We start from the raw sequence: 23,725 nt of genomic DNA on the forward strand, positions 1-23,725 counted from the left end.
AGCCGGAAGAGTCAGAGCGGTGTGTAGTGCACTAGTGTAGGGGGCAAAGCGCGGATTGGGACGCGGGCCGTGTTTGTGGTCAGAGTGAAACCGGAAGTGAAGCGACACACACCAACCCCGGGGCGACGCGGTGAGTCTCACACACACACACTCGTATTTCTCATTAATATAACACACAAATATGCGTTTAAAATCCTGAGCTTTATAAGCCGCGTGACTGAGAAGTGAGTGAGAAAGTGCAGATTTAATCAGGAGCACTCGGACCTAAAGGGCTAGCAGGTTAGCATAGCATAGATAATTATCTTATAGCTTTTCGGCTGAGTGACTGAGGTAATTTACAACACTAAAATATAATAAAACAAACATTTCCCTAGTCTTATCACCACAGCAAATATGACGTGATATTATTTATTAAAGAATAAAGAAATGCGCTAATCTAATCTCGCGCACTGATTCCGTTTCCGGTTTGTTACCGGATGTTCATAACTGTGTTTTTATATATATGTGTGTAATTTTATAGGATTCTAAACACAAACAACGTTGTGTTACCTCACAATTCTTTAATGATCGTCTAAACCGTTCATTTTATAATGTTTTAAAGTGTAATCAGGATTGTAATAATTAAATTATCTGTGATTGAAGGAGGAGGAGGAGCTGGGTACTGACACTAACTGGTGTGGCCGCTAGAGGGAGACACAGTCCCCTGTTTATTACAAAGGAAAATAAAACTAAAAGAATTATTTGATTTAATTGCTTGCAAAATGCCATCCTGTTTTGGGATTAGTGATGTGTATCTGATTATTTAATTTAAGCAAATACATGAAACTTCTCATGATATATCAAAGCAGTCTGCAACTGTGTGTGATTAATTTATCTTTATTCATTTGCGAGACAAAAGCAGAATTCTTTTCTAAAGTTTTCTGTATTTAATATGAATAAAGTTTTTCAATCACTGTGATAAATATCAGTCACGTACTGTACTCTTTATTAAAGAAGACAAACAGGAGGGAAATACACCAGAAACAAAATTAAAAATGAAAGGAACGGCCTTGGCCCGCTTCTCTGTTCTGTAAACAAGGTGTGTCGACCAATCGTATCGCGCCATTCGATCACATGACCTGTGTTGTTATAAAATGGATTTGAAATACAGAGTCATAACAGATAAGACATGTTATTACACACCGCACAGCTCTCCAGAAACACTACGTTTTGTGCAAAATTTAGTGGAGACATCGCATGACCGGTCCGCATAGTGATATCTATCATGGTTTTAGGGTAGATGATGATTTATCCAAAGTATTATTATTATTAGTGGTGCTTGCAAAGCATCACTACTATTCTCTTGCAGGCTTATTATTAGTGGTGCTTGCAAAGCATCACTATTGTTATCTTGCAGGCTTATTATTATTATTATTAGTGGTGCTTGCAAAGCATCACTACTGTTATCTTGCGAACTTATTATTATTATTAGTGGTGCTTGCAAAGCATCACTACTGTTATCTTGCGAACTTATTATTATTATTTTTATTATTATTATTATTCTTCCGGACAAAAGTTCGGCGCGTAACTAGTCCCGCACCGTTTGTCGTAGACCCATGAATGAGGTGTCAAATCGTGCGGCCTAATCGGGAATGGGGTGCTATGACTTTTCTAAGGGGTGGGTGGTTAATTGCCCCCGCAGGGGGCAATTAACCGCCCCGAAAAGTCCCATAGACATAACATTGAGGCCAACTTTGACGGCTTGTAGCGCAGAGAGGGGATTTTGTAGAAACGTGAAATTTACAACATTTAAAGAGGTTTGCAGCCTCTGACAGAAGATACCCCGCACAAGGGTATAAGTTTTACCCCCGGGGCAGGAGGGGTCTCTAAATTTGCCCCATTGACTTATAATGGGGATTTTGGTGAATCACTAGTCCCACACCGTTCATCGTAGACCCATGAATGAGGTGTCAAACCATGCGGCTTATTCGGGAGTAGGGTGCTCTGACTGTTTGAAGGGGTGGGTGGTTAATTGCCCCCGCAGGGGGCAATTAACCACCCACAGACTTAACATTGAGACCAAGATTGACCGAGTACCATGAGTGAGGTGTCAAACCGTGCGCCTTATTCAGGAATGGGGTGCTGTGACTCTTCTTAGGGGTGGGTGGTTAATTGCCCCCGAAGGGGGCAATTAACCACTTACAGACTTAACATTGAGAACAACTTTGACTGAGTCTTGCACCGTTCGTCGTAGACCCATGAATGAGGTGTCAAACCGTGCGGCTTATTCGGGAGTAGGGTGCTCTGACTGTTCGAAGGGGTGGGTGGTTAATTGCCCCCGCAGGGGGCAATTAACCACCCACAAACTTAACATTGAGACCATCTTTGACCGAGTACCATGAGTGAGGAGTCAATCTGTGCGGCCCATTTTCGGGAACAGGGTGCTGTGACTTTTCTAAGGGGTGGGTGGTTAATTGCCCCCGCAGGGGGCAATTAACCGCCCACAGACTTAACACTGAGAACAACTTTGACTGAGTCTTGCACCGTACGTCGTAGACCCATGAATGAGGTGTCAATCCGTGCGGCTTATTCGGGAGTAGGCTGCTTTGACTGCTTGAAGGGGTGGGTGGTTAATTGCCCCCGCAGGGGGCAATTAACCACCCACAGACTTAACATTGAGACCAACTTTGACTGAGTCCCATGAGTGAGGTGTCAAACCGTGCGGCCCATCTTCAGGAACAGGGAGCTGTGACTTTTCTAAGGGGTGGGTGGTTAATTGCCCCCGCAGGGGGCAATTAACCACCCACAGACTTAAAATTGATTTAACTGTGGAACCGACTGTCGTAGAGACACTCTTTTGCATTTATCATCATGCTCATAAGCCACGCCCCCTAGCACCCTCATTAGCATGCTGTTAGCATGATGCTAACGCGATTAGCATTTTGCTACCATGATGCTAACAAAATTAGCATGTTTCTAGCTTTATGCTAATTTCATCAGCACATCGCTAGCATGATGCTAACGCTATTAGCATGTCGCTAGCATTATGCTAACTTTTCGCTAATACCATGTATAGAATGTTCCTAGCATCATGCTAGTGTAATTAGCACGATGTTTAGCTGATTAGCATGGTGCTAGCTTGATGGTAGCTATATTAGCATGTTGCTATCAAGATCCCATTGTCGTGGAGATATGGACGGCCAGAGTTTCGCCACGGCAAGCACCACTCACATTTTCTTCAGGAAATGTACCTCTCTAGTTTTTATTATTATTATTATTATTCTTCCGGACAAAAGTTCGGCGCGTAACTAGTCCCGCACCGTTTGTCGTAGACCCATGAATGAGGTGTCAAATCGTGCGGCCTAATCGGGAATGGGGTGCTATGACTTTTCTAAGGGGTGGGTGGTTAATTGCCCCCGCAGGGGGCAATTAACCGCCCCGAAAAGTCCCATAGACATAACATTGAGGCCAACTTTGACGGCTTGTAGCGCAGAGAGGGGATTTTGTAGAAACGTGAAATTTACAACATTTGAAGAGGTTTGCAGCCTGTGTCAGAAGATACCCCGCACAAGGGTATAAGTTTTACCCCCGGGGCAGGAGGGGTCCCTAAATTTGCCCCATTGACTTATAATGGGGATTTTGGTGAATCACTAGTCCCACACCGTTCATCGTAGGCCCATGAATGAGGTGTCAAACCATGCGGCTTATTCGGGAGTAGGGTGCTCTGACTGTTCGAAGGGGTGGGTTAACACAGACTTAACATTGAGACCAACTTTGACCGAGTACCATGAGTGAGGTGTCAAACTGTGCGGCCCATTTTCGGAAACAGGGTGCTGTGACTTTTCTGAGGGGTGGGCGGTTAATTGCCCCCGCAGGGGGCAATTAACCACTCACAGACTTAACACTGAGAACAACTTTGACTGAGTCTTGCACCGTTCGTCGTAGACCCATGAATGAGGTGTCAAACCGTGCGGCTTATTCGGGAGTAGGCTGCTTTGACTGTTTGAAGGGGTGGGTGGTTAATTGCCCCCGCAGGGGGCAATTAACCACCCACAGACTTAACATTAAGACCAACTTTGACGGAGTCCCATGAGTGAGGTGTCAAACCGTGCGGCCCATCTTCGGGAACAGGGTGCTGTGACCTTTTTAAGGGGTGGGTGGTTAATTGCCCCCGCAGGGGGCAATTAACCACCCACAGACTTAACATTGATTTAACTGTGGAACCGACTGTCGTAGAGACACTCTTTTGCATGTATCATCATGCTCATAAGCCACGCCCCCTAGCACCCTCATTAGCATGCTGTTAGCATGATGCTAACGCGATTAGCATTTTGCTAGCATGATGCTAACAAAATTAGCATCTTGCTAGCGTTATGCTAATTTCATCAGCACATCGCTAGCATGATGCTAACGCTATTAGCATGTCGCTAGCATTATGCTAACTTTTCGCTAATAACATGTATAGAATGTTCCTAGCATCATGCTGGTGTAATTAGCACGATGTTTAGCTGATTAGCATGGTGCTAGCTTGATGCTAGCTATATTAGCATGTTGCTATCAAGATCCCATTGTCGTGGAGATATGGAGGGCCAGAGTTTCGCCACGGCAAGCACCACTCACATTTTCTTCAGGAAATGTACCTCTCTAGTTAGTGGTGCTTGCAAAGCATCACTACTGTTATCTTGCGAACTTATTATTATTATTTTTATTATTATTAGTGGTGCTTGCAAAGCATCACTATTGTTATCTTGCAGGCTTATTATTTTTATTTTTATTCTTCTTCCGTACAAAAGTTCGGCGCGTAACTAGTCCCGCACCGTTTGTCGTAGACCCATGGGTGAGGTGTCAAATCGTGCGGCCTATACGGGAATGGGGTGCTATGACTTTTCTAAGGGGTGGGCGGTTAATTGCCCCCGCAGGGGGCAATTAACCGCCTCAAAAATCCCATTGACTTAACATTGAGACCAACTTTGACGGATTATAGCGCACAGAGTAAATTTTGTAGAGACATCAAACTTACCAGATTTGAAGAGGTTTGCAGCCTGTGTCAGATCATACCCCGCACAGGGGGATAAGTTCGACCCCCGGGGCAAGAGAGGTCCCCAAAGTTGCCCCATAGAATTTGAATGGGGATTTTGGCGACTTTGCCCATTGACTTATAATGGGAATTTAAAAAAATTACTAGTGCCGCACCGTTCGTCGTAGACCCATGAATGAGGTGTCAACCCGTGCGGCTTATTCGGGAGTAGGGTGCTCTGACTGTTTAAAGGGGTGGGTGGTTAATTGCCCCCGCAGGGGGCAATTAACCACCCACAGACTTAACACTGAGAACAACTTTGACTGAGTCCCGCACCGTTCGTCGTAGACCCATGGATGAGGTGTCAAACCGTGCGGCTTATTCGGGAGTAGGGTGCTCTGACTGTTCGAAGGGGTGGGTGGTTAATTGCCCCCGCAGGGGGCAATTAACCACCCACAGACTTAACATTGAGACCAACTTTGACCGAGTACCATGAGTGAGGTGTCAAACTGTGCGGCCCATTTTCGGGAACAGGGTGCTGTGACTTTTCTGAGGGGTGGGTGGTTAATTGCCCCCGCAGGGGGCAATTAACCACCCACAGACTTAACACTGAGAACAACTTTGACTGAGTCTTGCACCATTCGTCGTAGACCCATGAATGAGGTGTCAAACCGTGCGGCTTATTCGGGAGTAGGCTGCTTTGACTGTTTGAAGGGGTGGGTGGTTAATTGCCCCCGCAGGGGGCAATTAACCACCCACAGACTTAACATTGAGACCAACTTTGACTGAGTCCCATGAGTGAGGTGTCAAACCGTGCGGCCCATCTTCGGGAACGGGGTGCTGTGACTTTTCTAAGGGGTGGGTGGTTAATTTCCCCCGCAGGGGGCAATTAACCACCCACAGATTTAACATTGATTCAACTGTGGAACCGACTGTCGTAGAGACACTCTTTTGCATTTATCATCATGCTCATAAGCCACGCCCCCTAGCACCCTCATTAGCATGCTGTTAGCATGATGCTAACGCGATTAGCATTTTGCTAGCATGATGCTACCAAAATTAGCATGTTTCTAGCTTTATGCTAATTTCATCAGCACATCGCTAGCATGATGCTAACGCTATTAGCATGTCGCTAGCATTATGCTAACTTTTCGCTAATCACATGTATAGAATGGTCCTAGCATCATGCTAGTGTAATTAGCATGATGTTTAGCTGATTAGCATGGTGCTAGCTTGATGCTAGCTATATTAGCATGTTGCTATCAAGATCCCATTGTCGTAGAGATATGGAGGGTCAGAGTTTCGCCACGGCAAGCACCACTCACATTTTCTTCAGGAAATGTACCTCTCTAGTTATTATTATTCTTCCGGACAAAAGTTCGGCGCGTAACTAGTCCCGCACCGTTCGTGGTAGACCCATGAATGAGGTGTCAAATCGTGCGGCCTAATCGGGAATGGGGTGCTATGACTTTTATAAGGGGTGGGTGGTTAATTGCCCCCGCAGGGGGCAATTAACCGCCCCGAAAAGTCCCATAGACATAACATTGAGGCCAACTTTGACGGCTTGTAGCGCAGAGAGGGGATTTTGTAGAAACGTGAAATTTACAACATTTAAAGAGGTTTGCAGCCTCTGTCAGAAGATACCCCGCACAAGGGTATAAGTTTTACCCCCGGGGCAGGAGGGGTCTCTAAATTTGCCCCATTGACTTATAATGGGGATTTTGGTGAATCACTAGTCCCACACCGTTCATCGTAGACCCATGAATGAGGTGTCAAACCATGCGGCTTATTCGGGAGTAGGGTGCTCTGACTGTTTGAAGGGGTGGGTGGTTAATTGCCCCCGCAGGGGGCAATTAACCACCCACAGACTTAACATTGAGACCAAGATTGACCGAGTACCATGAGTGAGGTCTCAAACTGTGCGCCTTATTCAGGAATGGGGTGCTGTGACTCTTCTTAGGGGTGGGTGGTTAATTGCCCCCGAAGGGGGCAATTAACCACTTACAGACTTAACATTGAGAACAACTTTGACTGAGTCTTGCACCGTTCGTCGTAGACCCATAAATGAGGTGTCAAACCGTGCGGCTTATTCGGGAGTAGGGTGCTCTGACTGTTCAAAGGGGTGGGTGGTTAATTGCCCCCGCAGGGGGCAATTAACCACCCACAAACTTAACATTGAGACCATCTTTGACCGAGTACCATGAGTGAGGAGTCAATCTGTGCGGCCCATTTTCGGGAACAGGGTGCTGTGACTTTTCTGAGGGGTGGGTGGTTAATTGCCCCCGCAGGGGGCAATTAACCGCCCACAGACTTAACACTGAGAACAACTTTGACTGAGTCTTGCACCGTACGTCGTAGACCCATGAATGAGGTGTCAAACCGTGCGGCTTATTCGGGAGTAGGCTGCTTTGACTGTTTGAAGGGGTGGGTGGTTAATTGCCCCCGCAGGGGGCAATTAACCACCCACAGACTTAACATTGAGACCAACTTTGAATGAGTTCCATGAGTGAGGTGTCAAACCGTGCGGCCCATCTTCGGGAACAGGGTGCTGTCACTTTTCTAAGGGATGGGTGGTTAATTGCCCCCGCAGGGGGCAATTAACCACCCACAGACTTAAAATTGATTTAACTGTGGAACCGACTGTCGTAGAGACACTCTTTTGCATTTATCATCATGCTCATAAGCCACGCCCCCTACCACCCTCATTAGCATGCTGTTAGCATGATGCTAACGCGATTAGCATTTTGCTAGCATGATGCTAACAAAATTAGCATCTTGCTAGCGTTATGCTAATTTCATCAGCACATCGCTAGCATGATGCTAACGCTATTAGCATGTCGCTAGCATTATGCTAACTTTTCGCTAATAACATGTATAGAATGTTCCTAGCATCATGCTGGTGTAATTAGCACGATGTTTAGCTGATTAGCATGGTGCTAGCTTGATGCTAGCTATATTAGCATGTTGCTATCAAGATCCCATTGTCGTGGAGATATGGAGGGCCAGAGTTTCGCCACGGCAAGCACCACTCACATTTTCTTCAGGAAATGTACCTCTCTAGTTATTATTATTCTTCCGTACAAAAGTTTGGCGCGTAACTAGTCCCGCACCGTTTGTCGTAGACCCATGAGAGAGGTGTCAAATCGTGCGGCTTATACGGGAATGGGGTGCTATGACTTTTATAAGGGGTGGGCGGTTAATTGCCCCCGCAGGGGGCAATTAACCGGCCAAAAAATCCCATAGACTTAACATTGCGGCCAACTTTGACGGATTGTAGCGCAGAGAGTGAATTTTGTAGAGACGTCAGATTTACCACATTTGAAGAGGTTTGCAGCCTGTGTCAGAAGATACCCGGCACAGGGGGATACATTCGACCCCCGGGGCAAGAGAGGTCCCCAAAGTTGCCCCATAGAATTTGAATGGGGATTTTGGAGACTTTGCCCATTGACTTATAATGGGAAATTAAAAAAATTACTAGTGCCGCACTGTTCATCGTAGACCCATGAATGAGGAGTCTACCCGTGCGGCTTATTCGGGAGTAGGGTGCTTTGACTGTTTGGAGGGGTGGGTGGTTAATTGCCCCCGCAGGGGGCAATTAACCACCCACAGACTTAACATTGAGACCAACTTTGACCGAGTACCATGAGTGAGGTGTCAAACTGTGCGGCCCATTTTCGGGAACAGGGTGCTGTGACTTTTCTGAGGGGTGGGCGGTTAATTGCCCCCGCAGGGGGCAATTCACCGCCCACAGACTTAACACTGAGAACAACTTTGACTGAGTCTTGCACCGTTCGTCGTAGACCCATGAATGAGGTATCAAACCGTGCGGCTTATTCGGGAGTAGGCTGCTTTGACTGTTCGAAGGGGTGGGTGGTTAATTGCCCCCGCAGGGGGCAATTAACCACCCACAGACTTAACATTGAGACCAAGTTAGACCGAGTACCATGAGTGAGGTGTCAAACCGTGCGCCTTATTCGGGAATGGGGTGCCGTGACTTTTCTTAGGGGTGGGTGGTTAATTGCCCCCGCAGGGGGCAATTAACCACCCACAGGCTTAACATTGATTTAACTGTGGATCTGACTGTCGTAGAGACACTCTTTTGCATTTATCATCATGCTCATGAGCCACGCCCCCTAGCACCCTCATTAGCATGCTGTTAGCATGATGCTAACGCGATTAGCATTTTGCTAGCATGATGCTAACAAAATTAGCATCTTGCTAGCGTTATGCTAATTTCATCAGCACATCGCTAGCATGATGCTAACGCTATTAGCATGTCGCTAGCATTATGCTAACTTTTCGCTAATAACATGTATAGAATGTTCCTAGCATCATGCTAGTGTAATTAGCATGATGTTTAGCTGATTAGCATGGTGCTAGCTTGATGATAGCTATATTAGCATGTTGCTATCAAGATCCCATTGTCGTGGAGATATGGAGGGCCAGAGTTTTGCCACGGCAAGCACCACTCACATTTTCTTCAGGAAATGTACCTCTCTAGTTATTATTATTAGTGGTGCTTGCAAAGCATCACTACTATTCTCTTGCGAACTTATTATTTTTATTTTTATTATTATTATTCTTCCGGACAAAAGTTCGGCGCGTAACTAGTCCCGCACCGTTTGTCGTAGACCCATGAATGAGGTGTCAAATCGTGCGGCCTAATCGGGAATGGGGTGCTATGACTTTTCTAAGGGGTGGGTGGTTAATTGCCCCCGCAGGGGGCAATTAACCGCCCCGAAAAGTCCCATAGACTTAACATTGAGGCCAACTTTGACGGCTTGTAGCGCAGAGAGGGGATTTTGTAGAAACGTGAAATTTACAACATTTGAAGAGGTTTGCAACCTGTGTCAGAAGATAACCCGCACAAGGGGATACGTTCGACCCCCGGGGCAAGAGGGGTCCCCAAAGTTGCCCCATAGAATTTGAATGGGGATTTTGGCAACTTTGCCCATTGACTTATAATGGGAATTTTAAAAAATTACTAGTGCCGCACCGTTCGTCGTAGACCCATGAATGAGGTGTCAACCCGTGCGGCTTATTCGGGAGTAGGGTGCTTTGACTGTTTGAAGGGGTGGGTGGTTAATTGCCCCCGCAGGGGGCAATTAACCACCCACAGACTTAACACTGAGAACAACTTTGACTGAGTCTTGCACCGTTCGTCGTAGACCCATGAATGAGGTGTCAAACCGTGCAGCTTATTCGGGAGTGGGGTGCTTTGACTGTTGGAAGGGGTGGGTGGTTAATTGCCCCCGCAGGGGGCAATTAACCACCCACAGACTTAACACTGAGAACAACTTTGACTGAGTCTTGCACCGTTCGTCGTAGACCCATGAATGAGGTGTCAAACCGTGCGGCTTATTCGGGAGTAGGGTGCTCTGACTGGTGAAAGGGGTGGGTGGTTAATTGCCCCCGCAGGGGGCAATTAACCACCCACAGACTTAACATTGAGTCCAACTTTGACTGAGTCCCATGAGTGAGGTGTCAAACCGTGCGGCCCATCTTCGGGAACGGGGTGCTGTGACTTTTCTAAGGGGTGGGTGGTTAATTGCCCCCGCAGGGGGCAATTAACCACCCACAGACTTAAAATTGATTTAACTGTGGAACCGACTGTCGTAGAGACACACTTTTGCATTTATCATCATGCTCATAAGCCACGCCCCCTAGCACCCTCATTAGCATGCTGTTAGCATGATGCTAACCCGATTAGCATTTTGCTAGCATGATGCTAACAAAATTAGCATCTTGCTAGTGTTATGCTAATTTCATCAGCACATCGTTAGCATGATGCTAACGCTATTAGCATGTCGCTAGCATTATGCTAACTTTTCGCTAATAACATGTATAGAATGTTCCTAGCATCATGCTAGTGTAATTAGCATGATGTTTAGCTGATTAGCATGGTGCTATCTTGATGCTAGCTATATTAGCATGTTGCTATCAAGATCCCATTGTCGTAGAGATATGGAGGGCCAGAGTTTCGCCACGGCAAGCACCACTCACATTTTCTTCAGGAAATGTACCTCTCTAGTTATTATTATTATTCTTCCGTACAAAGTTTGGCGCGTAACTAGTCCCGCACCGTTTGTCGTAGACCCATGAGAGAGGTGTCAAATCGTGCGGCTTATACGGGAATGGGGTGCTATGACTTTTATAAGGGGTGGGCGGTTAATTGCCCCCGCAGGGGGCAATTAACCGGCCAAAAAATCCCATAGAATTAACATTACGGCCAACTTTGACGGATTGTAGCGCAGAGAGGGAATCTTGTAGAGATGTCAGATTTACCACATTTGAAGAGGTTTGCAGCCTGTGTCAGAAGATACCCGGCACAGGGGGATAAGTTCGACCCCCGGGGCAAGAGAGGTCCCCAAAGTTGCCCCATAGAATTTGAATGGGGAATTTGGTGACTTTGCCCATTGACTTATAATGGGAATTAAAAAAAATTACTAGTGCCGCACCGTTCGTCGTAGACCCATGAATGAGGTGTCAACCCGTGCGGCTTATTCGGGAGTAGGGTGCTTTGACTGTTTGAAGGGGTGGGTGGTTAATTGCCCCCGCAGGGGGCAATTAACCACCCACAGACTTAACACTGAGAACAACTTTGACTGAGTCCCGCACCGTTCATCGTAGACTCATGAATGAGGTGTCAAACCGTGCGGCTTATTCGGGAGTAGGGTTCTCTGACTGTTTGAAGGGGTGGGTGGTTAATTGCCCCCGCAGGGGGCAATTAACCACCCACAGACTTAACATTGAGACCAACTTTGACCGAGTACCATGAGTGAGGTGTCAAACTGTGCGGCCCATTTTCGGGAACAGGGTGCTGTGACTTTTCTGAGGGGTGGGTGGTTAATTGCCCCCGCAGGGGGCAATTAACCGCCCACAGACTTAACACTGAGAACAACTTTGACTGAGTCTTGCACCGTTCGTCGTAGACCCATGAATGAGGTGTCAAACCGTGCGGCTTATTCGGGAGTAGGCTGCTTTGACTGTTTGAAGGGGTGGGTGGTTAATTGCCCCCGCAGGGGGCAATTAACCACCCACAGACTTAACATTGAGACCAAGTTTGACTGAGTCCCATGAGTGAGGTGTCAAACCGTGCGGCCCATCTTCGGGAACGGGGTGCTGTGACTTTTCTAAGGAGTGGGTGGTTAATTGCCCCCGCAGGGGGCAATTAACCAGACACACACTTAACATTGATTTACCTGTGGAACCGACTGTCGTAGAGACACTCTTTTGCATATATCATCATGCTCATAAGCCACGCCCCCTAGCACCCTCATTAGCATGCTGTTAGCATGATGCTAACGCGATTAGCATTTTGCTAGCATGATGCTAAAAAATTAGCATCTTGCTAGCGTTATGCTAATTTCATCAGCACATCGCTAGCATGATGCTAACGCTATTAGCATGTCGCTAGCATTATGCTAACTTTTCGCTAATAACATGTATAGAATGTTCCTAGCGTCATGCTAGTGTAATTAGCACGATGTTTAGCTGATTAGCATGGTGCTAGCTTGATGCTAGCTATATTAGCATGTTGCTATCAAGATCCCATTGTCGTAGAGATATGGAGGGCCAGAGTTTCGCCACGGCAAGCACCACTCACATTTTCTTTAGGAAATGTACCTCTCTAGTTATTATTATCACTTTGTCCATGAACTGAGTTGATTGTTTGCTGATGTGTGTCTGTGTGTCAGTTTATTTTTTAGTGACATCATGGTGACTGGTGAAGTAAACAAAAACAGATCGTTAGATTGTTAGATTGAAAAACTTAGTGTTTAAAGGTATTTACTAACTGTGTGTGTGTGAGAGAGAGAGAGAGAGAGAGAGAGAGAAGTTAAAGCAGCTGTGTGTAACCCTGGTGGCTGTTTTGAGAATTGCAGTAATCATTTGCAAACTGTTCAGAAAAGGTGGCGGCGCTTCTGACTGACAAAAATAACTATGTTTGTTTGTTTTCATGCATTTGGATTCTTTCACAAGTGAAACGTCACGTGTTATGATATTTTTTTTTTCTGTCAATGATATAATGATAAAAAAAAAAAACACTAATAACATTTCTGCACAGACATATAGAATGTATTAGCAGCTGGTGAACATCTGCGTGTGGGTGGTGGACCCGGAGGTCGATAATGCAAAGATAAATAAATAAAATACATAAGATACGCTGAATACGTGATATCAGACATGTTAATTGTTCTTAAAAAGAAATAAAAACAATAATAAAAGCAAAAGATTTGTCGATGATCAGCTCGTGCTAACCGATAGGAGCTGATGTTAGCGTACGATGATAAACAGCATAAGTGTTAACCCTGTGTGTGTGTGTGTGTGTGTGTGTGTGTGTGATTTTTTTTTTCTTTCTCCACAGATCAAAAGAACGTCCTGAACATGTGGAAGTGAACCCTGACTCCGCCCTCCTGATGTTACCATGACGCAGTGACATCACTGTGTGTGTGTATAACAGAGCTACATTAACCCCCTGTGTGTGTGTGTGTTAGAGGAGTGTAAACATGGTGGATAACCGCTACGCCACGGCGTTAGTGATCGGCTCGGTCCTCAGCCTGTTAGCGAGTGTCTACCTCTCTGTAGCGGTCGGTACTCAGCACTGGTACCAGTACCGCAGCCCGCCGGTCAGCAACGACGCGGACAACGGCTCCGCCCTGCGCGAGCTGGAGCTGGAGTTCTCGGACGAGGACGTGTGGGAGAGGAACTACAGCACGGCGATGTTCCGTCTCAACGGCTCTCTGGGGCTCTGGTGGCGCTGCATTCTCATACAATCACCAGGTACACACACACACACGACACCCTCTGTGTGTGTGTGTGTGTGTGTGTGTGTGTGTGTGTGTTATAAGCGGTGTTGTGTGAGATGTCACTCTCTCTCTCTCTCTCTTCCTCTCTCTGGTGTTTAGGCTCCGCCCCTGTGTCTAAGTGTGAAGCGTTCACTTTACCGCAGCAGTTCGAGGTGAAGTACAGAGGCCTGAACATCAGCAACGAGGAGGATCTACTGCGCACAGGTACACACACACACACACACACACACACACACACACACGACTTTTTGACCCCCACATGTTATTTAAATCACATCCCTTTAAAGGTCCATTCTTTCATCTCAGAAACGTAGACAGACTCCGCCCCTTCGCTGTGTGACACTGAAACACTCGTCACTAATATGTGATGTAATATATGATCACATGACTTCGGTCCTGACGCTCCTCTGACCCCTCGTTCACCTCCGTGTGGAATATACACTCAACATGTTTACTTAATCACCATGGAAACGAGGACTCATCAACTAATACACACACACACACACACCGTCTCTCTTAGTGTGTGTGTTACTCTTTTATTAATCCTTTATTACACTCTTTACTCTGTTTGTGTAGGTATATCTCTGATAGATATGTGTGTGTGTGTGTGTGTGTTTCAGCTCTATGGCGATGTCGCTTCATCTTCCCCCTGGTGTCTCTCGGTCTGGTGTTTCTGGCGGCTCTGGTTGGAGTGTGTGCGTGTCTCTGTCGCAGTCTCACACCCACTCTGTTCGTAGGACTGTTACACCTACTGGCAGGTAAACACACACACACACACACACACTAAACACACACACAACACACACTAAACACACACACACTAAACACACACACACTAAACACACACTAAACACACACACACCAAACACACACACACACTAAACACACACACACTAAACACACACACACTAAACACACACACACACTAAAAACACACACACACTAAAAACACACACACACACTTAACACACCAAACACACACAAAACACACTTAACACACCAAACACACACAAAACACACTTAACACACCAAACACACACACACACTAAACACACACACACACACACCAAGCACACACTAAACACCAAACACACACTAAACACCAAACACACACCAAACACACACAAAAACACACACACACACACACACACACACACACTAAAAACACACACACACTAAACACACACTAAACACACTAAACACATCAAACACATGCACTAAACACACACACACACACACACAGCTAAACACACACACACAAACTAAACACATAATGAAGACACACACTAAACACTCACATGTACACACTAAACACACACACACACACACACACACACACACATATATATATATATACACACACACTAAACACACACTTAACACACTCTACACACACACTCTACACTTTAATGATCTGCTGCACGTCTATATATATATATATATATATGTGTGTGTGTGTGTGTATCTGTTATAAAGTAATAACTAAAGTGTTAAACCCCGCCCCCTGCAGCTCTGTGCTCCATGGCGACGGTGTGCTGCTTCCTGGCGGGGGCGGACCTGCTGCATGAGGCGTTGAGGTGGCCTGAGGAGGGCCAGTCCTCGTCCCTGGGGTGGTCCCTGTACCTGGCGCTGATCTCCTCACCGCTGCAGATGATGGCCGCCGCCCTGTTCACGTGGGCCGCCAGGAGCCACCGCAAGAACTACACACGCATGACTGCGTACAGAGTGGCGTAACACTCACACATATACATACATACATACACACACACACACACATATATACACACTCACCTAAGGAGTCACATGACTGACTGACTCCTCATCACTGCCTTATTCACCACTAAACCCCCAACATGTAGCAGAGTCTAGACGTCTGAGCCAGCGGAGACGTCAAACACCCCACAAACAACACCACTGCGCAGGATGTCTGACGTTATGACAACATTCACATCTACTACGTGTGTGTGTGTGTGTGTGTGTGTGTTTAAGAGGTGTGTGCGTGTTCTGTAGGTACACCTCTGGTGTTTAGGATGAAGTGTAAAACCTGGCCCTAAAAATAAGCCCCGCCCCTTGGCCCCGCCCACAGAGCTGGTGTAAATGACGGTGTGTTTCTGTGTAATAAAATTAGAAAAAGAGTTTAATTTTTAAATGTTTGAGACTGTTTTCTCCTGAGACTTTTTGTGTAACATTGTTTTGTTTGTTGTTTGTTTGTTTTGAGAGTTCGGAGGAAGTGGTGAGTGTGTTTAATGTAATCAGAAGGAATAATGATGTGTATCGTTTATGTAATTGTGGGCGGGGCAAGGTATGAGAACTGATTTGATTGGCTACCACTAAGTGACTGGCTCTTTGTCCTTCATACATCTTATAAAAAGTATTTCATTATTATTGTATTTTTTTCTCACTTAAACACCGAGTTGAATGTTTATTTCCAGTGTTTATTGTAAATCTGTTTAAGGAAAAACATAATTAGGGTGAAGTGTGTGTGTGTGCGTGTGTGTGTGTGTGTTTTCTGTGTAAATACGTCTGAACGCGTAGCATAAACACATCCAGGAGCTGACTGCGGATGTTTCAGAGCTGCATTAACCACTAAAGCCTTTTACTTAATTTTACGTCTCTGGATTGTGGTCTTCATTACGCAAAATAATTTCACTTTTTCATTTTCAGTTCACATAATCATTTCTCTTCTGTATCTCTGCCGTTGTGTGTGTTTGTATTTATATATTTATAAATGTGTTGAAGTTTTTTTTTTTTTAAGCATTATACGCCTCATGACTTTCAATTCTGCTGCATTTTGTCTTAAACCATATGCAATACATTAACGCTGATTTAATCAAATACCTCGCGGTCAGGATGAGACGTAGCGGGACGGTCCGCAGAGACGTCTCAGGGCGGTCCAGATTCACTCTGTGTCTTTTAGGATTTTCTACCTGTTTTTATATTCTTACATTTCAAATGTGTGATCACAATAAATTTCTTTACAGGTGGACTGTGTGTTTGGTTGTTTATTTGTGTGTTTATTTATAGCACTGGACTGTGATGAGGAAACAATCCCTGGGTTTAGGACTGTCTGGGACGTTATTAAATTAGTGCTGAACCCTGAACTTCACAGAAGAAACACATCCTAAATGAGTGTGATGGAGATCACATTGTATAAATAAAAATAATATCCAGTAGCAATCAGAGCGAATAGAAGAGTAGACTATAGAGTGTTTAATAGGAGTAACTTCACAGGATTGGGACTAAACAGCTGCGTGTCTGTATACAGGAATGATTAAATACATTCTTACATCCATAAACATCTCTGGTGAATTTGTAATATATACATATTGTTTTCCCAAAATACCATTTAAAGTTTAAAATTAAAGCTTGTTTAAAAAAATCAAGTAAGAAATCTATTGCATCATTTTGTTGCTTCTTTTTCTTTGTTCCACATTTTGTGGTTAAGATTCACAGGGTGGTGATTTTAAACCTGAGTTTGTGATTTATAAGAAAGTGATTGAAATCATTATCTTTGGTATTGTGCGTGTCATCTCCGGTCCTGTCTTCATGAGCGTCTCTCAGTCCGTCTTTGCTTGTATACTCGGGATGCTCAGCGTCTTCTTGCGCGTCAGATGGAAGGCGATTCCCTTCTCGTAGTACGCGGCCTCGTTGATAAACACGGGGTGAAGCGGTTCCTCTTCCTCGTAGGTCAGCGTCTCTCCGGAGAACGTCAGGAACATGGGATCTCCACGCTTGAGTAGGCAGAAGTCTTGATCCTGGAGGATTGAGTAATATTTAAGAAATCATGGACAAATGTATTAAAACCTCCAGGTGATGTTCAGACGTCCTGATTACACACCTGGTCGGACTCCATTACATCATTGTTCAGTTCAGTGCGGATTTGTAACCGCATTGTTATGGTCGTAAATCAGCCCCTTTGTGTTTGTGTTATTTATGAGGAACGACAACAACAACGTATTTGGTATTAAAGCTGACAGATTCTTCACATGTTGTCCCAGAACAAACAGTTTCATTTAGTCCCACAATGTGGACTTCACCCTGAGATAATCATCTCCTAGATCTCAGCTTTGGAATGTGATCTGAGAACAAACCCTGCGCTGCTGTATAAGTTTTGACTACCCCGGGGAAATTTTCTTCATATTCGCCCCGTTGGTTTATGAGATCGAGACGTAAACAGAGATGTAGACAGTTTTGTTTTCCTATCACGCTTCAAAGCTGAGATCTGAGGTCCATGTTTTCAACTCACTAACTCAATACACACACTATGGGTAATTAGGGGACGCCAATTAGCCTAATCTGAATGTCTTTGGACTGTGGGAGGAAACCGGAGTACCCGGAGGAAACCCACCAAGTACAGGGAAAACGGGAATCAAACCCGAACCCTGGAGGTGCGAGGTGATCGTGCTAACCACTACACCACCGTGCCGCTAAAGTTCTGGTGTGATGATATTACAGTTTAAATCCGGTGCTGAATTTGAAATCGATCCCTGGTGGAACAGATTCTGACGATGGAAACTTATTTGAATCCATTAAAAGTAATAACAGTAATAGTGTTGAATTTTGCTTAATAGTTGTTATAACTGATTAGTTTATAAATGTGATTATTATGACCTGTAGCTGTGGATGGATGGCGGCTGTGAGTTTTCCAGTCTTAGGGTCTCTGGGGTAATCCATACTCTTCTGAATCATGTAGGCCTCTACCTCTCCTCCTTCAAGTACTTTCCCTAAAAGGAGATAAAAGTCTGGCTGGTTAGCCTCAGTAGTTACAGATAAGGAGTTACAGATTGAGCTTTTTTGTGTGTGTTGTGCTGCATGAGTAAAACTAGCAAAATAAGACCCTCTCAGAGATGTGTTAGCCGTCAGTTACAAACATCAAAGCATTAATAATGTCTGAGAATGTAACTCCAGGACGTGATGTCATCTCAGAGCCAACATACCTGAGTTGAAAGTTTCAGCCCAGTCCAGAATGGCGTCCACACCCTGTTTCATGATGTTGAAGATGTCTGCTCTTAAAACACCTTGTGGCTGAGGCCCGACTTCTACAGCTGAGGAACCACAACCCCAGTCAAAAACACTGCAGAACAGGTGATGTTTGTGAATACCAACCTGTCATACAAACCTGAGACACTTACAGATGCCGTACTTAGAGACTGACTCCAGGGAGTACGCTTCACCCGGAGGAACATTAATCAGCACCAATCTCACAGGCACGGTGCGGACTCTGGCCTTTCACACACACAATAACAGAAAATCTGAATGCGAAAGAAAGAGAAGAACAAATCTGATACACTGGCGATGAAAAGGCGTCGTCCCATACCTGCACGTGTTTAAAGATATGAAAAGAGATCCAGTTGCTCCAGGAGTAGGAGATGATGCTCAGGCCCATGTTAGCTGTGGTGTTATGGAGGTCACAGATGATATCTACAGCATCTTCTGAACCTTTGGGCCCCAACAGAGAGTTTAACTGCTGAGCTCTCTGGATCTCGTACGGAGTATCAAAGGTGATCGGAGAGCTGAGATGGAGATAGACAGACATTGACACCGAATTAGAGATCTACTCTTATGTTAGTCTGCGGGTTCTAACAGGTCAGAGCACAACAAGAACAACTGGGTTATAGTCAGACCTGAGAAAGGCACTGGTGAAGCAGCGGTTGAGGTCCTTGTCCATGTATCTCCTGCACTCTTTAACAGCACGTAGGTTAGACACCACAAAGGTGAGAGGGATGGACCCCACGGCATCAGCTTTCTCTTTCTGCTGTCTCTCCAGTTCAGGCACCAGGTACACCCCTGCCATCTCGTTCCCATGTGTGCCACCACAAACCGCTACACGGCGCAGTGCTGGCAACCTGATCATCTCCATCTACAAGGGAAAGAACACCACAAGCGTAACGCACCAATAATGCAGGAAGTAACACAAGAGCAAGAAGGCAATAATGCAGTAACATCAGCTGCATCTTGTTTGTCCTTTTGTCATTTTGTCCCAGAACATGATGGATCCTTTACCCAGCACTAATCATCAACCAGATCTCAGCTTTGGAGTGTGATAGGGAAACAAACCCTGTGCTGACATATAAATTTTGACCCCCCCTCAACCCCTAGTGTGAATTTGGAAGAGTCGAGTTTTTCACCTAAAAAAGCACAAAGGCCCTTTCTTACTGTTTTAGGGGATATTATTAACCTGCTGGGATTTTCTTCATATTCGCACTGTTGGTAAGCGAGGTGAAGCTGTAAGTTGGAGTGTGTTTGGGTTCGGCTTGTGTCGCTTCCCAAGCCCAAGCTGAGATCCGAGGGTCGCGTTTCCAAAATACAGTGGAACCTTGGATTGCATAATTCGTTCCGGGAGTGTGCTCGTAGATCAAAACACTTGTATATCAAAACGGATTCCCTCTGAAGAAATAATAAAAGCTCTAATTATTCGTTCCCCAGCCCTAAAAAAATATATAAAAATAATGAATACAAAATATAAAATAAAAATAAAACAAATTAACATGCAAACTTATCCTTTGAAAAAAGTAAAAATAAATCCCTACAGATAAGTGTTTCCATTAGTGTTTATGCGCACATGCCCTTTGTATCTGTGTGTGTGTTTATTTGCGCACTGTGTATTTGTCTGCATGTGCGGGATGATTTTCACACACACACACACACACACACACACACACACAGAAACACTGCTGTAAAGTAAGAATAGAACAAATTGACCTGCATTTTCGCGACAAAGCAGTGTTTCTGTGTAGAGCAGAGGGAAAGAGTGTGTGTGTGAAGGCGAAAGGAGGAGGGAAGGGGCACACTGTCCAACGACGCACACACGTGTGTTATAATAAACAGTACACGCTCGCTGTACACACACCAAACAGGCACGAAATAAAATGTTTTACACAAACACAAGTGGTCACAGTGTTAGAGTAAACAGTACACACGTGCACAGATGTTCATTATACCAGCAAGAGACACGCACTAAGACCCAGCAGGGGAGACAATTACCCACAATTCCACAGCACAAGAGAGAGAAAAACTGTTGGATTAGTTGTGATCACGTGACGCTTGGCATCAAAACAAAAAGCGCATGCGTTATACATGATACTCGGTGCTCGTAAACCAAGACTTGTTCGTTTTCCAAGTCAAAATGTAAGAAAAGTTTTTGCTCATCTTGTGGGACACTCACAAACACGTTACTCACAATCGAGGTTTCTCTGTACTGCTTTCGTTATCCGACCTGAAAAAAGGGACCTTAGATCATTTTTAGAGAAGTGGCCTTGTTCAAACTCGTGCCTTCACCAAAATTCACACCAGAGGATGGAGGGGGGGGGGGGGGGGGGGGAGGGGGTGTTGGGGGGTTGGGCATCACTGTGTCCTAATTAAGTCGCCAGACTGAATGAGACAGGTGAACTGATGATCATCATGTGTGAAAGTCAGAGCAGCAGGTTTATTTAGTTGAATAAGGCACTGAAAGAGCAAAGTTCAAGAAAAGTAATAAACGTATTATAACTGTTAGATATGCTAACGCTGTTACAGTGTAGTAATATTATTAATTAACTAATTACTAATTAATTAAATATAATGCAGCAATAATTAATAAAAATATTATACAAATCACCAAAGAACAAACAATACTGTACCAAAAAAAGCTCAAAAAACACATTACACACACACACACACACACACACACACACACACACACACCATGTAACACAGTAATAATACACTAATAATAGGACACTGCGTTCTCAATTTTTACTTTTACAACATTATCATTTTTCCTTCTTGTCGAGATTCACACACATGAGAAGCAAACATTAAGTTTCCATCTAATGCAACTCTATTCCCACATGCACAAACAGTACCAGAACCAAAGGTACTCCGGTGGGCGTTTCCTGGTGACCCGGGTCGTACCTTAAAGACTTAAATCTTCTGTGAACTGAATGTAGTTGACTTTAAAATGTTGTCATGTTCCAGTAATTTCTCTAACATCAGGTCTGTGATGTCTCCGCTCTAACACACATCTAATCCCCTCGAGCAGGGATCCGAACCTAACTCACGATCAGACCAGGAGTCGGGTGTTACTAATGTTAAGGACTTACTAACATTTAAACTATAAGTTACTGCAAGTTAACCATTAGGTCGAGTCACTGAGTCCGCACTCGGTCAGTTATTTGTTTTAAAAAAGCTGTAATTTATTCATCACTTCACGCAAACACCAAACTCATCCCTGACCATAACACTGCAGTGTATACAGAGTCACGGCCAACATCCACCCGAGTCTGAGCGCTGCTACACGGGAACATCAACAACATCAAAGGAAATTGAAAGCAAATCTAAAAAAGCCTGAACAAAACATCCTACCATTTATTGTTTAGCAAGAGCTTCTTCGTCTTCGTCTACGACGTGTAATAGGACGACCTTTGAACCTGAACATAAACGTGATGAAAGAGCAACCGCAAAGATACACATTTACTCAGGACTGCAGCCAGCATGCTAAATCTAGCTCACACACACACACACACACACACACACATTAACCCTACTCCACACATGCATGTTGCAACCTGCCAGATCTGTCCCACGTATGTCATGTGCACTCCTTCACACCCGCCAACCGACCCCCACCCCCCCGCCCTACCCCGTCTCTCTCACTTTACTCAAACTAAACCAAATAAATGCGTTAGCAACTCAAAGTCTCACCGTTTCCTCACTGTTTCCTCCTCCTTCTTCTTCTTCTTCCACACCCGGGTTCAGGTTTCACTGCATGACAGAAGTCGCCACTTCAGACTGACCTTAAGTCATTTCAGCCTTTTCTCCCCTTTCCCAAAGTGTGTGTGTGTATGTGCGTGTGTGTGTGTGTATGAAGAACTCACCAGTCAGCAGACCATACCACAATATGCTGAGTCATCTCCACTCCCTCCAGACAAGAAAGAGGAAGAAGAAACAAAGCAGACTGACGAGGGGGGGGGGGGGGTTGTTTATGATCTCGTTTAGAGAAAATACCTGGTTTTAAGTGTTTTAATCAGAAGAATTTATGCAAATGACGAGTCTGCTTCAAACGTGTACAGCACTAAGAGCCCATGTGTGCTGTTGTTAGAACATGTTCTACTCAATCACTCACACTCTGTACAGCACCTTGCAAAAGTATTCATATCCCTTTATTTTCCACATTTTGTCACGTTACAACCACAAACATAAACGTATTTTATTGTGATTTCATGCGATAGACCAACACACAGTTGGTCACTGCAGCACTCCACCAATAAGGCCTGTATGGTAGAGCAGCCCGATGGGAGCCACCCCTCAGCAAAAGCCACATGACAGACGCCTGGAATTTGCCAAAGGGCACCAGAAAAACTCTCAGACCATCAAAAACATTTTGTTATGACCTTTGGCACCAATTATAGTCTCAAGTCTTTTTGAGTTTAATGCTACAAGATGGTTGTTCTTCTGGAAGGTTCTCCTCTAGAAACACTGGAGCTCTTCCAGAGTCACCATCGGGTTCTTGGTCACCTCCCTGACTAAGGCCCTTCTCCCCTGTTTGGTCAATCTGGCCGGGTGACCCGCTCTAGGAAGAGTCCTGATACAATCCTGTCTCGGAGGTGTAGAGACAGTTCTTTGGACTTCATGGCTTGGTTTGTGCTCTGATAGCACTGTTACCTGTGGGACTGTGTATAGACAGGTGTGTCTTACTTATGTGGCTGTAAATACTAATGTACAAGCATGTGTGGAGTAGATTTAATGTGTGTGTGTGTGTGTGTGTGTGTGTGTGTGTGTGTAATGTGTTTATGAAGACTTATTTGTAACAGTATTGTTTGTTATTTGGTGATTTGTATAATATGTTCATCAATTATTGCTGCATTATATTTAATTAATTAGTAATTTATCTAATTAATTATTTAATGGTATTACTACACTGTAACAGCGCTGGCATATTGAA

The 23,725-nt window shown here is 44.8% G+C and overlaps 2 protein-coding genes across 5 annotated transcripts; one reads left to right on the forward strand and one right to left on the reverse strand.

The window, feature by feature from the left end:
* The first annotated feature begins 47 nt into the window (after positions 1-47).
* cldnd1b (claudin domain containing 1b) lies at positions 48-16,794 on the forward strand. 2 transcript variants are annotated; one of them, XM_053480117.1, is made up of 5 exons: positions 48-130; positions 13,362-13,777; positions 13,903-14,007; positions 14,424-14,561; positions 15,314-16,794. In XM_053480117.1, exons 2-5 carry the CDS (start codon positions 13,504-13,506, stop codon positions 15,535-15,537), a joined length of 741 nt encoding a protein of 246 aa, XP_053336092.1. In that variant the 5' UTR covers positions 48-130; positions 13,362-13,503; the 3' UTR covers positions 15,538-16,794. The 2 variants fall into 2 exon arrangements, with proteins under 2 accessions (XP_053336092.1, XP_053336093.1); XM_053480118.1 differs by having other exon boundaries at positions 110-130; positions 13,492-13,777.
* Positions 16,795-16,992: 198 nt separating this feature from the next.
* LOC128508683 (N-acyl-aromatic-L-amino acid amidohydrolase (carboxylate-forming) A-like) lies at positions 16,993-22,650 on the reverse strand. Of its 3 annotated transcripts, none has more exons than XM_053480115.1 (7): positions 22,486-22,650; positions 19,428-19,663; positions 19,121-19,316; positions 18,936-19,029; positions 18,741-18,848; positions 18,415-18,527; positions 16,993-17,558 (listed from the first exon to the last, which is right to left on the reverse strand). In XM_053480115.1, the coding sequence occupies exons 2-7, from the start codon at positions 19,661-19,663 to the stop codon at positions 17,361-17,363; spliced, it is 945 nt and encodes a 314-aa protein (XP_053336090.1). In that variant the 5' UTR covers positions 22,486-22,650; the 3' UTR covers positions 16,993-17,360. The 3 variants fall into 3 exon arrangements, with proteins under 3 accessions (XP_053336090.1, XP_053336089.1, XP_053336091.1); XM_053480114.1 differs by lacking the exon at positions 22,486-22,650 and adding an exon at positions 22,147-22,359; XM_053480116.1 differs by lacking the exon at positions 22,486-22,650 and adding an exon at positions 21,697-21,871.
* Positions 22,651-23,725: the final 1,075 nt, after the last annotated feature.

This window comes from Clarias gariepinus, chromosome 20 (genome assembly GCF_024256425.1).
Source record: "Clarias gariepinus isolate MV-2021 ecotype Netherlands chromosome 20, CGAR_prim_01v2, whole genome shotgun sequence".
Classification (NCBI taxonomy): Eukaryota; Metazoa; Chordata; class Actinopteri; order Siluriformes; family Clariidae; genus Clarias; species Clarias gariepinus.

Excerpts from the sequence above, each read along its gene's own strand:
- LOC128508683 (XM_053480114.1), bottom strand. Across the intron at positions 19,030-19,120 it reads ATATCTTTAAACACGTGCAG|GCCAGAGTCCGCACCGTGCC; the intron begins GTATGGGACGAC and ends TGTGTGTGAAAG. Across the intron at positions 18,849-18,935 it reads AGTCTCTAAGTACGGCATCT|CTGTAGAAGTCGGGCCTCAG; the intron begins GTAAGTGTCTCA and ends GTGGTTCCTCAG.
- cldnd1b (XM_053480117.1), top strand. The coding sequence starts at position 13,504 with ATGGTGGATAACCGCTACGCCACGGCGTTAGTGATCGGCTCGGTCCTC. Across the intron at positions 14,008-14,423 it reads GGAGGATCTACTGCGCACAG|CTCTATGGCGATGTCGCTTC; the intron begins GTACACACACAC and ends TGTGTGTTTCAG. Across the intron at positions 14,562-15,313 it reads ACTGTTACACCTACTGGCAG|CTCTGTGCTCCATGGCGACG; the intron begins GTAAACACACAC and ends CGCCCCCTGCAG.